Source organism: Lissotriton helveticus, chromosome 3_1 (genome assembly GCF_964261635.1).
Source record: "Lissotriton helveticus chromosome 3_1, aLisHel1.1, whole genome shotgun sequence".
Lineage (NCBI taxonomy): Eukaryota > Metazoa > Chordata > Amphibia > Caudata > Salamandridae > Lissotriton > Lissotriton helveticus.
In genome coordinates, this window is record NC_136061.1 from 980,861,725 (window position 1) to 980,875,779 (window position 14,055).

At 46.6% G+C, this 14,055-nt stretch overlaps 1 protein-coding gene across 6 annotated transcripts in view; it reads right to left on the bottom strand.

Moving 5' to 3' along the window:
• The window catches only part of PCNT (pericentrin), a 1,333,356-nt gene that overhangs the window by 397,426 nt on the left and 921,875 nt on the right, over positions 1-14,055 (bottom strand). For all 6 annotated transcript variants that reach the window (XM_078681435.1, XM_078681433.1, XM_078681434.1 and 3 more), the window contains one exon: positions 4,652-4,874. In XM_078681435.1, coding sequence (XP_078537561.1) covers positions 4,652-4,874 — 223 coding nt within the window. The remainder of the gene's footprint in view (positions 1-4,651; positions 4,875-14,055) is intronic.

Sequence of the window (14,055 nt, forward strand, 5' to 3'; positions counted from 1 at the left end):
GCGCAGTTTGTGCGACCACAGAACCAACGAAAGAACTGCAGTTACTTCCAGACTTTGTATGGAAACTGAAAAAACACACCAACTGCAACACTAGCCACGTTGTATATATGATCACATGCCCTTGCAATATGAGGTATATTGGGATGACGTGCCGTAAAGCCAAACAGAGACTCTGCGAACACAGGAGCAATATTAATTGCAAGAAAAGCACGACAAAGATGTCATCGCATTACAAAGAAAAACAACATACATCCAATGACCTGCATTGGGTAATCCTAGAAAGCCTAGATACAGTAGACAGAAACGCAGCCAATATACTGTTTGAGAAGGAACAACGTTGGGTCCATAGGCTCAAAACAGACACCCAGGGTCTTAACGATTCTGTTCCTTGGTTGTCCCTTAACAGATGATTCAATATTCCAAGCCCGTTTGTAACACTTTACCTCAAGTGCGGAATTTAAGTGGCCTAATAACCCTGCTTACATTGTAGATCAGTGACCTATGAGAGCAACAACTAAACCATTGCGCTCTCCGCAAGGCGTAGTAATCTCCACGCCCACCTCAGCATACCTTGAAATTATAAAAATTGCTCTTTCCATAATGCGTGAATCCGGGACCATCTGCTAAGCAACAAACTGCTGCATCCAGTGGTGCATACACTTTTCCAGAACAATCACAATAAATTAAGTTTACAATATTACAATTCCCTTTTCTTTTTTTTTCCCCCTACGAATTAAATTACTAATTTGAGCATTAATTTTATTTTGGCAAATGAATATAACTAGCAACAGTATTAATTGCCATCAGAGACGGATTGTGAAGTATTTCTTCTGAATCCTGATCCTTCTACAAATTGGTACATACACTTCGCCAAAATAAAGTTTACAATATTACAATCCCAATTTGCCACCAACGAACAAAATATTCAATTTATTCGGCATCATTTTATTTTGAATCTAACTGAAATAGCATTAACTGCCATCATAGAGCGATCGAGAAGTATTTCTTCCATCGCCACCGCCACTGAGTACAAATCCACCCGGAACTACACCACACTGTAGTTCCGGGCGATGACAGGCAGAGTCAGCACATGCTGCCAGGACCGAGTAAGAAGGCACTAAGGTAACACGGGAACCCAAGCGCGCCGAGTACAAGACAAACCGCAAGTACAAGACCGCGCCCTGTAATACCTTTCCTTTAATACCCCTCTAGTAAGGCCTCTCTCGATCAGCCTAAATCCCCGAGGAAGCAATTTTTCCGACATAATAAGGTACGCATTGGAAATGAAAGCGCACATAGCGTACTTGGTACTACTCTAGTCACGCATCACCTAATCACCAAATTATGACCCACGGACAACTATTGGTCACACGAGCATGTGATAAGTTCATTGTAGCACGTAAAAAACCACACGCTCGAAATATTTGTTAAAGTGAGCATGGAATGTCTGCAGTGTACATGCAACCACAAAGCGGCCACATAATATAACGTACCTCACCATAGACCATGCACAGAGAGAGTATAATGTTAGAACTATGGGCACTTCAATACAGTATTAGTCAATTCTTTTCTGCCCACCGAAGTACGACAAAGGAAGAGTTGACGCCTGAAATGAGTATGATGAAAAGTATTGCCATTTTCTAGTTCCTTACAAATATAAGGGTACTATTGTACATAATTATGTGTTTTCCCATACCCCATCTCCCTGTTTGTTGCTGTTTGTGTGTATGTTCTCTATTTTGCAGGTACAATGAAACCTTAATCCACTAAGAATCAGGTCAATAACCCTTTATTCTTCTCACAAAAATTTTTTATTCACTATTTATTCACCCCCATTGGTCCTGACGAAAGCCTATAGATCCTCTGACTACCAAAGGCTGAAACATGTTGACCTCTTTTTAAACCCTATATACTAAGTGCACTTGAATCCCTTACCAATTCAAAGAGTGCACCAAACTTTTTATTCATAGTCCGAATCCAGACTTATTAAATTGCCTCTGTCTGGCTGTCCGGACTTTTTATAATGACACCACCACTAGACCCCCCACTTTCCACGATCACTACTGCCTTAAACCTAAGGCAAAACCTCCTGGTGGAGGGTGCACAATACAAAAAAATGACTCGATGATTACGCACGCACGTGTAAAAAAGCGGGGACACAGTATATACCGCTGAAGAGAAATTACCAACATACACGTGTATGAGGGTCATATTTGTTGGGAGATACCAGTTCCTCGACTTGTGAACCCAAGGTTTAAGCAGGACAAGTGATCCTTTCCCCCTTCTGATTATAAAAGTTAACTACGGAGACTGAAAGGATTCTAACTCTGCCTCCCCCATCCCCATGATTATACATAGCAGCTGTACCACCAATGAGAAGTGGAGGAAATAGAGAAAAAGTCCTTAGACAGTTGTAATCCAAGTTCATTTTAGAATTAAACACCGGTACTCCGAATGGATTGAACAATGGGGAGGAACTGTACAATTTTTTGTAGACAACGTTGCTTCACTAGATATGCGGAACTAGTCTGTTTCCTTTTTTAAAAAATGTATATGAAAACAACGTAATTTAACTATACCCTATGACGAGTTTTTACATTTTCTCTATACTAAAATATTTATATATCTATGAATGCAGACGGATTGAGTGATTGTTTACACCAGTCAAGGAATATTAGTTTACAGGATTTCTATGTTTACATGAGTTATTACAGGTGATAGGAAAATATTATTTTATTTGGATACTGTCATAATTAGTTTTACATTTATTTCATACTATGATATTTATATGTGTATTTATATATTTATTTAACTAGAAAGAGTAGATGTTTACACACCAGTCATGCAATATTAGTACTCATAGGAATAATGGCCATCCATTTAGTTACACTTCTATATACATTTTGATCCAGGCTTATGTACCCGCATTAGAAGCTATTATGTCTCCAAGTCCCCCAATCCTTTGTACGTTACATGGCAGCAGGAAACTACTTGAATTTCGGGAATTCTCACTCAGATAAGCAATCCTAAACCTCCGGAATTTATCACTAAAAGCTGAACATATTTTCAATTTCAGTATATTTATGATGACTTGCATGGAGTCCTCTTTTTTATGGCAACTACTATCAGCAGTCTGCAACTCTATTTGTTCATTTTTTTCATTTATGTTTAATTTTAATATCATATTTTATATTCCCAACAAATTGGGTGATCAAGTCAATCTAATTCACATACTTGATCACAACAATCACAAGACATTTAATTGTGATTAGTTATTTATGTATCTTTTAAGCACTTTAATCACTCTATACAGCACTTATAAGTACTTTCAGTGTAGTTCCACACTTAGGACATAGAGGAATATTACACCCTACAAAGGAAACATGGTTTGAATCAATTTAATGAATAAGAAAACGAGTTTAAGGTTTTGAATTTTCACAATTTGGTGATTCATTGACTATGACAAAGATGTAATTTTTGTCTATAATTGAATATGCCTAAAACCAAATTACATGTTAAAGACAACGTACTCTTGATTGTCTTGGTATTTGTACCAGTACCTCTTCATTATTTCTTAGTCATGTTGCGATACCAAGCACTTTTCTATGTAAATACATGTACTTATTTATTTGTTAACTTATTCAGGGATTTATCCGAATAGTTTTAAAATACCAACAGTACATCAATGGTGTTCCTCTAATGTAGAATCATGTAATGATTGAACTTTATGTATTTCACATTGGAAGTATTTCTTTTATGTTCACCCTATCACGTGACGCAATGGGTGGTAGAGAAAGGTATTTAAAAACTCTGGGAGTTGCTAGTCTCCACATGTGAACAAGCCCACCTGCTGGGCGAAACGAGTCATGCCACCATGCCGAAGCGTCTGTTTTAAAGAATAATAAAGAAAGCACGCACCGAATAGGAGTCTGTGTCCCTATCTTGAGCAAGTTTTGGGAACTGTTGGTGTGTGTATATATATATATATATATATATATATATATATATATATATATATATATATATCAATGCTCGAAGGTGTCCACCTTTGAGTAGCACGCGAGCAGCAGCTTGGTTTATGTATAGGTGAGGACGGGGATCCACTCGTAGACGCCAACCCCATGGAGCGTAATATATATATATATATATATCAATATATATATATATATATCAATCCAAAATACTAGCTGAATCGCTCGTAGCGCCTCTCCCAGCCACTTGTGGAGGGCGGTCCGCGACGAGGCAGGCAGCCTCTTACAAATACACCACGGCTGTTCTCCTTTTTTCGAAAAACAGCAGTCACCGACACCAAAGAGTTTAGTGCAGCAAACCTCAATTTATTAAGCACTCGGGTCTGGCAAGATTTACACTCAACGCATTTCAGGATCACTCCCTTGTTCAGCCGTGGTGTGTGTGTGTGTGTGTGTGTGTGTGTGTATATATATATATATATATATATATATATATATATATATATATATATATATATATATATATATATATATATATATATATATATATATATATATATATATATATATATATATATATATATATCAATGAAATCCATGAATTGTGTTAGAGCTTCAGAGTAAACGCCACTTTCCTAGACTATTATGGCAGAAGTACAAAGACGATTACCAGTCAATACCTGAGCCTGGAGATCACAGTCTGAAGATCCTGCTGGGACAGCAACAGCCGCCCCACTTCTTGCTTGCTCTCAGCCAGATCAGACTTGAGTTGGAATGCACCTTCTTGTTCCTCCCCAAGATGTTTCCGAAGCTCAGAGGCTCGCTCTTGTTCACGGCTCAGAGAAGTGTGTAAGTCACCTGTGATGGAAGTTTCCTGCTGGAGCTTATACTCCAACAACTCAACTGCAACACAAGAGAAAATAAAACTAACAACCTAAAGAAATGCATTCATCCTAACATACTAGAAAGCGCCAAGTACACACGTCTTGCCCTATACATATAATTGCAAAAAACTTAAGCCGTAAAACTGGAGGACTAACTTAGTTGTTACAAATTAATTGTTACATGTACAGGAGCAGGTTGCTGTGGAGAAAGAACTGATTAAGGGAGGGCATGAGATGCAAACAGTCTCACTTACCTAGTTTGCTTACTTAGGAAGGATGAATGGATTTATTACATTTATCTGGTTAATTGATCGAAAAAAGCTACTTTGTGGATGATAGGTTACTAATGTAAACTTTGGCATGTTTCCATCAACATGTTCTCAAAAGCTGCTTGTGTAATGGAACTAGGGGTTACAAGGGGAGGGGGAAGGAATCACAGGACCAGCAGCTTGTTGTGTAACAGAAAGGAAATTATACTTTAGGATGTATACTTATGTAACGCAGATATCTCACCTTAGTACCCCCCAAGCACCAGATTGGATCCAGACATTTTTCCAAAGCAGAGGTCCTGCACACTACTTGGTCGCACCGTACAACTCCGCGCTGGCTCCATACAACCTTTGGGGTCACGTAGCAGAGCCACCTATAAGCACCCCTCAGATGAAGAATGCGAGCCATTGATCGTCACAGTGTGCTGAAAGGTAACTCTGGACTTTTTTTTAGATCTTAGCCAGTCCTCCGAATGAGGTGGTGGGAAGGCAGCGAGGCATCTGCAGTTTGATACAGAATCCATCAGAAAAATAATTAGAGTGCAAATAATTTGCTCTTCTGACAGATACTTCCAATTGTACATTCCTCACCTTGGAATAGATACCAACACAGCACTTTACTCAAGGTGGAAGAGCTGAGGAGTGGGCTCAGACCAAAAAGTCTTGCATAACCAAGCAGGTAACATGTCCTTCTTGCCGAACATGGCTGTCAAGCCAGTAGTGGTTTGAGATTCTATGGACTGCTGATGCCCACGTCACAGTCTAGCATTTGTCAAGGGCAGGCACCCCTTGCATCAACACAGTGGAAGCCCCCTGATTCTAGGCCAATGAGTAGCAGATCTTACTGGAGAGAACTATCCACCGGAAAAAGGTATTCTTCTGTACAGCTTTTGTTTTCTTCGCTGCAGAGAATTCCACAATTAGCTGGTTGTTCATACGATGCTACTTGATAAGATCTATGTAAAAGTTTGAAGCTTTTTTAGGAGCCAACGGATGTATCCACTCCTCTTCGTTTAAGGAGGGGGAGCAAAGATCACTTGCAGAGAGACGGATTGGACAACGTAACTTTGGTAGAAAGGCTGCCCAAGTCCTCAGCAGCAATTTTTCCAGAACAAACATGATGTAGGGGAGTGCAGTGTGAGTTTCTCCTCAGGCAACAAACTGACATGATCACAATGAGGAAGACAGTTTGGAGTCGGGAGATGCAGCAAGCAGCTATACATTGGCTTCAAGGGCATACACATGAAGACAGTAGAAACCAAGTTAAGGTCCCCCTATGGCACCATCAACTGCTTGGGAGTAAATCTGTGGCAAACCTTTAATACATCTCATCACAATTAGTGAATTCAACAGACAGTCTGCCCGACAAAAATCTGTAAAGGGTGAGTGTCTCAGGTCCGCACCAAGCCACAAATCTGCCAGCGTACCCAGCATAGGTATTTTTGTGAAGGGACGTGTGGTGGTGAGAATGACATCAACCGCTTCAGGTGACAATTCATACACAGTCATTTAACAGCCGTTTTATCTCCACACATGGAGGTGTAGACTGTGTAGATTTGGGTGGAGGACCTAATCTATTGATGACGCAGAAGGTCCTCACACCGTGGTAGCCTGATAGGAGGAATAAAAAGCTCATTACCAAGTGTTTCGGGTACGCCACTCTCCTGGCCCAATCCAAGGCGACTGGGATGACTTGGGAATGATCGTTCCAGTTCTTCCGAACTCACTGCAGGAGAGGTGGTAGCCTGAAAGGCTTATAGGAGTCTCATTTTTCATTCCTGCCAGAAGACGCTAAGCCATCCCTTCACTGGGGATCGGACTCCTCTGAACTCCCCTCAAATCCTAGCAGTGACATTGGTTACCACCACCAGCTCCAAGTGGGAAAGGGAGAGACGCCTGCCTTAGACAAATTGTGGATGCCACCACTGCAGATCTCAAGTTACCTTCCCAGAGCACTGATTGTCGGAAAAGCTTGTATGATGCTGGGACCACTGGGCATTCATTTTCCATTGCAGGGCACACATGGGCGACCTGGCATTGTCGACAAAGAGAAGGCATGAAGATAAGAGGCAAAGGAGCCTCACAGGAATTATCATGGTGACCCAGAACTGAGCCTGAAATATCGTAATCACAGCCAGAACATCCTGGACCTGCTGCTGTGGTGTAAATGTCCTGAACTCCAGTGTGTCAAGGATTGCCCAAATGAATGGGAGCCTCTGCGAAGGAACCAGGTGGAACTTCAGTTTGTTCATGGTGAAGCCCAAAATACCAAAAGTTGGGCTGTTGTCCGTAGGTGATCCAAGATCAACTAAACCTAACCCGCCTTCAGCAGCTAGTTATCAAGGTACAGGAAAACAAACTACCGACCTCTGAAGATGAGCACCGGACATCATACAAACCAAAATGCATATGCAAAAATATGCATCCTGCAAAATCAAAGATACCACACAGATCAAGACCAGATAGAATCTGAGCCAATCCAAGCAATTTGCTATTCCGCATTCAGGGGTTGAAGACCCAGAATAGGCCTGGGGACTTGTCTTATATGCAGATGAGGAAATAATGACAAACCCCTGCCTCTCTCAGACTCTGGCACCCTCTCTATGGCAACAGATGGGCACTCATGCAGCAGGATGAACAGATGCTCTTCTGCAAATTAGTTGGGCGGGGAGAAAAGAAAATGTAGGACACAGCCTTTTTGAACAATTTGCAAGACCAATCTGTTGGACATGATGGAACACCAACTTTTGAGGATGTGCTGGGTCTGCTAGGGTCACACTAAAGGCTTTGCTGGCTGTCCGAGCAAGAGAGTAGGTGCTGGTAGACTGGTGCCCCTAACCATCCATACGCTGCTACCAGATTCTCATTAGCAGCCCTGAAACAAGTGGGATGTCTGCTGCATCACTGATTCATTTGTTGTCCAGCAGCGATCACTGCAGATCTTTTGCAATCGCCTCTGAAATCTGGAAACAGTTTAATAGATATCCCTGATGTTGTCTCCACTGTGATTTGAGGTCCCACTGCAGAGCCCACATTTGCCACCTGGCAATGGTCACCAGCAGGAGGAAAAGAATCTTAGCACGCTCAGTCTTACGCACTGAAATCCAGGACAGAGACTGAAACCTTGGAATCATAGCCCAAATGTCTTCAAAACTGTTCTGTGGGAAAGACAAACTCACACTGTACACAGAAAGGCTTAATTAAAAGCGAAGGAGTGTATATTAACTTCAGGTCGCTAATAGTGACCACCAATGACGTTAGGAGGTTTGCGGTTATCTGGAGGCTATTGAAGACTGACGGGAGCAAGCAGCCTTCAACAGCCAGTCGTCCAGGTAGGTGAAGACGAATACCTCTGTAGATGAGCTATGGACCACCTCCATCATTTTCGTTAACACCCAATGTGAACTGCGAACTGAAAAGGGTCTGGCCCACCATAGACCGCTGATAGCGCCTGTCCGCCTACAGGAGGGGATGTGAAAATAAGTATCCTGGAGGACCACCACCAGCATCCATTCTCCAGGGTCTAGGGCAGACAGGACCGGGGCTGGTACTAGCATGTTGATTTTGTCTTTCCGCAGAAAAGCGTTGAATTGGTGAAAAAAAGAAAAAAAAAAAAAAAAGGCATCCATCCTTCTGAGGCACATGGAAGTAGCAAGAGTAACAACCGTCTGGAACCCTCTAGATAGCCCTTTTGGTAAAAAAAGATTACACTTCCTGCCGTTAGTAGGACAGATGTCCTCCTTCATCAGCTCTGAAGGCAGGAGAAGGCGCGGTGGGGTGAAAAGGAAAGAAAGGCATAGCCAGACTGATAATTTAGAGGACTCACTTTTTGTGATGGCTTGCCATCCCTGTAGGAAATATCGGATTTTGCCTCCCACCAGGTGGCTGTGTGCCAGCAAGGACGCACTTTAGTTCTGTTTTTGAGGCTGCTGGAGGGGATGGAAGACTAAGCTGCACATTGTTCCCACTGTCCTCACTGTCGCAGATAACCTCTGCCACAAAAGAACTAAAAAGCCAGTTGTGCAGGAGGAGGAGTCTGGCGAGGAAAGTATCTACCATATCCACAAAGAGGCCATAATTATTGCTGGAATTGCCTTGTGGGAGCAGAAAGGCCCAATGAACGTGCTGTGGCTCTGCTCCTCTTAATGCTCCAAGGCAGAGTATACTTTTTTCACCAAAAATGTGAGATACCATTAAAGATGCCTGGACTACATTCAGTGAGCAAGGCTCGCGCAAGGGGAAACTCTCTTGTGAAAAGTTGCTATTCTTTTGGGACAGTCGGGTGTAGTGGTAGGGGAGGTGTTGGGGTTGACCCTGCTGATGGATGCCTGTTCCACCAGACTCTTTGGAGTGGGGTGTTGTGTTAGGAAGGCATAATCCCCTGGAGCAGGACAATGGTGACTGGCACCATGCCTATGAACAAGCAGGTCCAGAAGGATAAGTTACTTAACTGTAATCCTAGTTCTTTTCCAGGGGAATACTCAAAGTCATAAGCACTGAAGTACGAGTTACTTACCTTCGGTAACGATGTGTCTGGTAGAGACATTGTCTAGCCGCAGATTCCTTAACTTAGAATATCCCCAGGCGTGAGACTGGATCTGGAATTTTTTTGCAGCAGCACCTCTGCGTGCCGGGGGACGGCGTCACACGACCCCGCCCTGACGTCGTCCTCATACGTGACGTCAGCGAGGTCATATAAGTCCCACCCGGCTCACTGACATCAGTTTTCTGCGGAGAAACTTTTCCGCTGCACAACGTGGAGCCACCATCTAAAAAATTTGAAAGTATGGGAACAGTGTGCGAGGAATGAAATTCCGTGAATAAAGAAGGGGGGTGGTGGGAGACACCATCCCAAGGACAGAATAGACACCGCCTACAAATATAAGTGAAGACTGTGAGAAAGAGCCCCGCAGGTCAAGCGGAGTCCCCTTCCCGAGTGCAACAAGGGAAGAATTTTACATCAGACAGAAATAGACTGATAGTGCCATGTGGAACTGTGCCATCCAGTAAGAACAAAACATCGAAAGAACAACAGTCCACTGTAGGAAAGAAAGAGAAGACTGGCCTTTCCCCTCTAAAAACAGAGGTAGGAAACAGAGGCCCCAGGAAGGCAGAGTAGGTGGCGCCTGGAATGGGAAAACACAGGATCATCCCAGACCTCAGGACAGGAGCAGGGATAGGAGGAGACGTCCGGCACACCACGACGAGAGGCCGCGCACACAAACTCAAGAAGCAAAATGCAACCTACATAACACCATGGAGAACAGTTACCCGAAGACGGCCAGAACCTCCAGCAGAGCGCAAGCCATATGACAGCTAACACTACCCCACATAGGGTACGTCAAGTCCCAAAATATGGGAACCCTCTTCGGAAGACCTTCCGCAGCAGAGAAAAAAAAAATAACCACAGGGAAAAAAACACCCCCGCGAAGGCTCTACAAGCAGCCCAAGCAAAGCAGAAGGCCTAATCTCAGGCCCAAGTCTGCGCAACAATTCAGACAGAACACACACACAATCAACAAAGGGGCCGTCCAGCAGCCAACAATGCCAAAGTCCAAAGGAAGGACGCAATTTGCCAGAACACACACTCCACAGCCAGAACAACCGGCCTAAGAAGACCCAGAGTCAGCCCAACTCAGGAGCCACTAAGGAGGAGGAGGATAAGGAGGGGACAGAGGAGGATAAGGCGGAGGAGGAGGACAGAGCCCAGCCAAGAGCCTTTGGATGGTGGAATTGGCCAGGGCATGGAACAACATGCTGCCATCAAACGGAAGGTCGATGAGTCGCTCCCGAATATTCTCAGGGAACACTCCAAGCATGGCGATGGAGAGCGACTGAGGAAGCCATGGCCCGGCCCAGCACCTCAGATGTCCAGAGCGGAGCGGAGAATAGACGCCGCAAGCTCCCGGCCATCCAACGCATGATGCCTTAAGTCCACCTGACTAGACTCCTGGGACGCTGCGGATCCCAGAGACTCAGCCAAGTCCAACAAACAGGAGGAGGCCCTAGCCAGAACACACAAGGTGGAGGCGAACATGTTGCGCCCCCAAGAGTCCAGCCAGCGGGCCTCCTGGGACGGCTGAGTCAACAGCAGCGGCAGGGAGGGAAAAGCGGTCAGCAAAAGGGGGCTGGCGGCCGAGGGGTGAAGGGAAAGGCACGCCTGGTCACGCGGCGCCAGGAAGTGCCGGTGCAGAAGATGCTGAGGCACCGGTTCCCCCAAGGCAGGAAGCCTCCCAGCCCCCGTCAAGGAAGAAAGGAGCGAATCTTAAAAGGGAAGTAAGATTTCCCTCCAACCAGAGCCCTGGTGGAGGACCTCTAAGAGGTGGTCCGCCGGAAAATGAGCCACTGGGTCACCCATGCGCAGGATGCCCACAGCCATGGACACAGTGTGGGCTAAGGCCGCACCAGCCTCCGTAGGGCCCCGCGGTGGAGAAAGCAGCCCCCTCTATGGGCGACGGCTGCAAACTAAGGCGGCCGTGCCAAAGGCCAAGCGGGACGGGCAAGGACCAGACCTGGAAGTCAGAAGAAGCCGAAAAATGAGGGACCTGCCGCTCTTCCGACGAACACCTCTGCCTCAGGAAGGGTGGGGAGTCGCCCTTCGACACCGGTGAAGAAGACATCACACGTCGACCAGTCTCCGGGGAGGACGATAACACTATACAGCCTGCCTCTGGAGAAGGAGCGTCCGAAGACGAATCTGCGGTGCGACCCCCGCAAGGAGCCTAAGAGTCCGCTGCCTCAGGCAGGGCGTCGGCACCACCCGGTGTCAGCGGACAAGGTTCCTCCCAGGTCACCCCGTACCGGAGGCCGAAGTGGAGACTGTAGCCGAACCGGCTCCAGGGCGGCGCTGGGGAGTGACACGATGCCCTCCTCCAGCCACGGCCCAGAATGTGGCGGAGATCGCCTGGCAGCCAATGTGGCAGTGCCAGGGACAACTCAATCTCCGACTCTCCCTCTGTCGATGCAGCTGCCTTTGGGGAGGGACGGGAGGGGCCCTCCAACCCCTGTGGCTCCGCACGGTCCAGCTGCTGTTGGCGCCGTAGCAGCGTCACCTCGACCTTAGACAGGACCACCTTGTCAAAGGACCGAGAGGGGCTCGGGGATGCGACCTGAGCCCTGGCGACATACCGCGACACCACAGGGACTCCCGTGGGAGTGTGTGGCGAGGCAGAGATGCCATGGCCTGAAGGAGGTGCCCCAGAAGAGCCGCAACCCAACAGCACCACATCCTTCAACCCTGGATCCGAACCAGTCGGCCCGGAGGGCCCTGTGCAAGGCGAGGGATCCGCCGATGCCCCAGGAGGAGGAGACGCCAGCGAGGCCTGCAAAGCTGCCGCTTATGTCTCCATTTGGACTCTTGACGTCCCAACACTGGGAAACGGAGGATATGACGACCTGTGGGGCCGCATCACCTGTGGAGAGTCCACGCCCCCGGTAGGCCAGAAACCAGACCCCGGAGACAAACTGCAACACAAACACCGGGAGAGACGCTTACGTGACATCGAAGAAGGGCGAGCACAGCCGTATCTGAAGCCGTCTGCCGAAGCAGACCGAGGGGAGGATGTCGACCTGGAGAGGCGCGTCGAGAGGAGTTTCATGCAGCGATCCCGCTGCGACTTCAACTGTTGGCACGCCTCACAGTCAGCGGTGCCGTGATCCTCCCCAAACCAACACATATAAAAGAGGTGAGTGTCCGTCGCCGACATAAGACGCCCACAAAACGTGCAAGTTTTGAAGTCCGAAGGCATTCGCACACTGTTCCACCAAAAAGAAATGGAAGAAAACAGGCCCGAATCAAGGACTGGATCCGCGTTGCACGCGGAAAAGGAAAAAACGGACGTAGGCGCGCCGGGTCTTATGTGACCTCGCTGACATCATGAATGTGGACGACGCCTGGCAGAGCCGCGTAATGTCGCCCCGCCCCCTGGCGCGCAAGCATGCTGTGCCCAAAAAGTTTCCGGATCCAGTCTTACGCCTGGGGATAATTCCACGATGAAGGAATTTGAGGCTAGTAGTATATCAGATTGGCGCCACACCGTACCTATATATATATATATATATATATATATATATATAAATAAGAGAGAGAGAGAGAGAGAGAGAGAGAGAGAGAGAGAGAGAGAGAGAGCAAAGGCAACCAAGAACCTGAGCACCTGCGAACCAAAATCACACCAGAAAGTCCCGGAGGACGGAACGGCCAAAGAAGCCATCCCTCCGGACTTGACGCACAAGTTACTACTTGTGTAACGATATATCTGTAAAAGACATTAGTTAGTGATAGATTCCTTACCTTAGAATATCCCCAGGCGTCAGACTGGATCTGGAAATTTTTGCGTAGCAATACCCCTGCGCGTCGGTAGGAGTCGTCTGCGGCTCCGCATCCGTCGTCAGCGTCGTTACCGCCGGAATGACGTCGGAGTACTTAGACGCCGACCATGCGCGCGGACGTCAGTTCTGATACACAGCTTTTCCGCGCCAGATACGCAGAGCCATGAGAGAACCAACACTGGTGCCAAGAAACTAGGGCCCTGAAAGGGGATGACCTTAACCCTAGATATCGGTTCGCAGAACGGGGAGGATGGGTGGGCCGGTAAGGAATCTATCACTAACTAATGTCTCTTACAGATATATCGTTACACAAGTAGTAACTTGTGCATCTGAAAGAGACACGTTAGTGATAGATTCCTTACCTTAGAATAGATGCCCCAGCAATACCAACCCCGGTGGTGGGTCTGCGAACCAATAATCACACCAGAAAGTCCTGGAGGACGGAACGGCCAAAGAAGCCATCCCTTCGGACTTGACCGTCCAGGCAGTAGTGTCGTGCGAACGTGTGCAGCGAGGCCCACGTAGCTGCCTGGCAAATGTCCTGTAAGGGCACTCCCCGGCCCAGGGCAGTTGTAGTCGCCATGGCCCGAGTTGAATGAGCCC